This window comes from Apis dorsata, unplaced genomic scaffold, assembly GCF_000469605.1.
Source record: "Apis dorsata unplaced genomic scaffold, Apis dorsata 1.3 scaffold_97, whole genome shotgun sequence".
NCBI classification, from domain to species: domain Eukaryota; kingdom Metazoa; phylum Arthropoda; class Insecta; order Hymenoptera; family Apidae; genus Apis; species Apis dorsata.
Window position 1 is genome coordinate 509,749 of NW_006263395.1, and position 3,022 is coordinate 512,770.

General features: G+C 18.7%; 1 protein-coding gene across 1 annotated transcript in view; it reads right to left on the reverse strand.

Moving 5' to 3' along the window:
* The window catches only part of LOC102671654 (nucleolar pre-ribosomal-associated protein 1), an 8,130-nt gene that overhangs the window by 3,563 nt on the left and 1,545 nt on the right, over positions 1-3,022 (reverse strand). Inside the window, exons 4-8 of the mRNA XM_006611969.2 lie at positions 2,848-3,022; positions 2,377-2,667; positions 1,941-2,255; positions 1,535-1,853; positions 279-1,451 (exon numbers count right to left, since the gene is read on the reverse strand). The exon at positions 2,848-3,022 is cut by the window's right edge and continues 3 nt beyond it. Coding sequence (XP_006612032.2) covers positions 279-1,451; positions 1,535-1,853; positions 1,941-2,255; positions 2,377-2,667; positions 2,848-3,022 — 2,273 coding nt within the window. The remainder of the gene's footprint in view (positions 1-278; positions 1,452-1,534; positions 1,854-1,940; positions 2,256-2,376; positions 2,668-2,847) is intronic.

Below are 3,022 nucleotides of genomic sequence, written 5' to 3' on the forward strand. Positions count from 1 at the left end.
ATTATAAATGTTTTCATTGTATAAATAAAATTAATGTGATTTAAAATTCTAAAATCTAAATTTAAATTGTAATTCTTCAAGTAATAAAAAGTAATTAAAAAATTATTTATTCATATAACAATTTATTATAAAAATATTACTTTGCATTAATTGAATCACATTAAATAAAAAATGTTACAATTTATAAACTCGAAATAAAACTGTGTTAAACGAGAGTTGCTTATTACAATAAAATAATATAATATTATAAAATATTATAATTTATGAAAATAACTTACTAATATCAATGCCACCAATATTAAACGAAAAATTTAAAAAATATCCATATAATGCTATTTCCCATATTTCAGAATTCATAATTAAATTTGATTTTAAAAATAATAAATGCAAACATAAGTCTTTAACAAATTCTGCATTCAACTCAAAAAATATATTTCGTTCGGATTTCATTTCGTTGCTATTAATTATTTGTAAGAGTTTCGGAACTATATATCCATATATTGATAAATTTTTATCATTTGAAATAAATATAATATTCTCTAATTTTATTAATTTCTTTAATAAACAAACAATATCTTTTGATGTCAGTTGTAATATCTCTAACAAAGTAATAATCATATCAATATTATTTATTTTTTCATTTTTTTCTTTTTTATCTATCATTTTATATAGTTGTATTAGTAATTTATTTTTGAAATGGAAAAATAAATTTTTTATATTATATTCTTTAAATAAAGCAATTATTACATTACAAATATCAATAAGCATAAGAGTCATCATAGTTTTTAAAACGTTTTTTTGATAAAATGGAGAAAAATAATATAAAATAATAGGATGAGTAAAAATTGATTTTGCACATTCATCTAAAATAATATAACTATTTGAACTATTCTTTGCAATATGTAATAGTGATATTAAAAATATCTTATAATTATTACATTGCACTTTCGTTAAAACACCTCTTTTAGTAAGTTGAATTAAATAAAATATAGTCATTTTAAACGAATATATAATTTCATATGTTGATAAAGAATGATGAATTATTATATTCTCCTCATTATATTGAAAAGTAATCACATTGTTGCCGTTAAATATTTTATTTATTTGTAATTCAGTATCATTTAAAAATACTGAATTTAGTTTATATATTAAAGTCATAGAGGGAATATTTTCAAGATAAACAGGTTTATTGTTTTCTAACCAACTTAATAAATATTCTTTTACTGGTAATTTTTTAATATCTTTAGCTAAATGTATTAAACATTGAGGTATTACTTGATAATGCAACGTATGTACTAAAATATAAGACAAATAAGATAAAATTGAAGGATGTGACTCTTCTTTAGTCTTATGTAACATGCAACATAAAAGAGGTGATATTGATGTAAAATGTTGCATACGTAAAATATTATTTTCAAAATTATCATAAATAACAGATTTATTCATTAATTCTGCAAAAAACAAAGAAAAAATGATATGATTGCATTTAATATATAATTATATTAATATATTGAACTAACAAATTAAATTTTACCATCAAATATATTTTGAAATCTATCAATATGAACTGTTCCTTGATCAAAAATTTCTTCAGTTTTAATTATTTCATTTACATATTTTTCAATATCATTAACCGCTTCTTTTATAATACGAATAAACCATTTTATTACTTTCTTTCTATCATCTAAATTTATAAAACCATTAATCCAAATATTCAAATGATCATTACATTCTTCAAACATTCCTGTATTGTTTAATAAAGATCGGATTGTTGCTTTTATATTTAATGCAGTTGAAGATACTTCTTCATTTAAAATAGATATTAAGAATGATAATACATCATTAAATAATTTCTGGAAAGAATAAAATATTCTTATAAATATTTTATTTATAAATATAAAAAAACTTATAATCAATGATTTATAAATTATTTTACATACTTTATGCGGAAAAAACTCATAAGGATATAATATGACTAAAAAATGAATAGCTTTTACTTTTATAATATTGAATTCAATGACATTTATATCTTCCAATTTATTCAATATATTTAAAAATGTATCACATTGCATATTAGATATTATGTCTAATAATTTTGGACATATTTCATTATACATATGTAATAAATTTAAAATAGCTGTCAAATGTTCATATCTATTTGGTTCTATAATGTTTTCTTTGTTATTATTTTCAACTAAATTTGATATGAAAGTAGAATTCCATACATTAAATATCATATTTAAATTTGGTATATTCTGAAAAATATATATATATTATTTAATATTGTATAATTGTTATTTTTATGTTTAATGTTAATAAAATTAATTCAGAAAAAATTATTAACATTTAATTTATGTTTTTTAGAATTACATATACCTTTATTATGAACTCTGTTAAAAAATTTTTAAATGTACAAAAATCATCATTGTTTTTGTAAACCTTTTTTAAAATTGATAAATATTTTTGTAGCTGATTAAATATAGTAGTAAGTGTAAGTATTGCCTCATGTCGTATTATTATATTAGAATGAGACAAAGCTGGTACAATTGCTTGTTTCAAAATTACTACTGGTATAGTTAAAGATATTATTGCATTAGCTAATTGTAATACATTTAATTCTAATGAACATATTTTTTTACAAGTGTTTATATCCATTGACTGTATCATCTGTAATAACATTGACTCATATTAAAATTTAAAAAATAATATTAAAAGAATATTATATAATATATGAAAAAGAATATTATACAAAATATAATATATAATAATATATAAATAATATATAAATAATATATATATAAAATATATATAAATAATATATAAAGAATAAAAATTTAAATTACTTACTTCTCTTATAAATTTTATTGTTGCAATCCATTTCAATGATACTCTGGGTTCAAGATATGGTTCCAAAAGAACAAATTGAGATTTAATTAAATCTGGACATGCTGCCATTATTTTAATAACTAAATTTGATAGTTTTTCATATTCCCAAGGTCGATCTAAACTTTGAAGTACTATA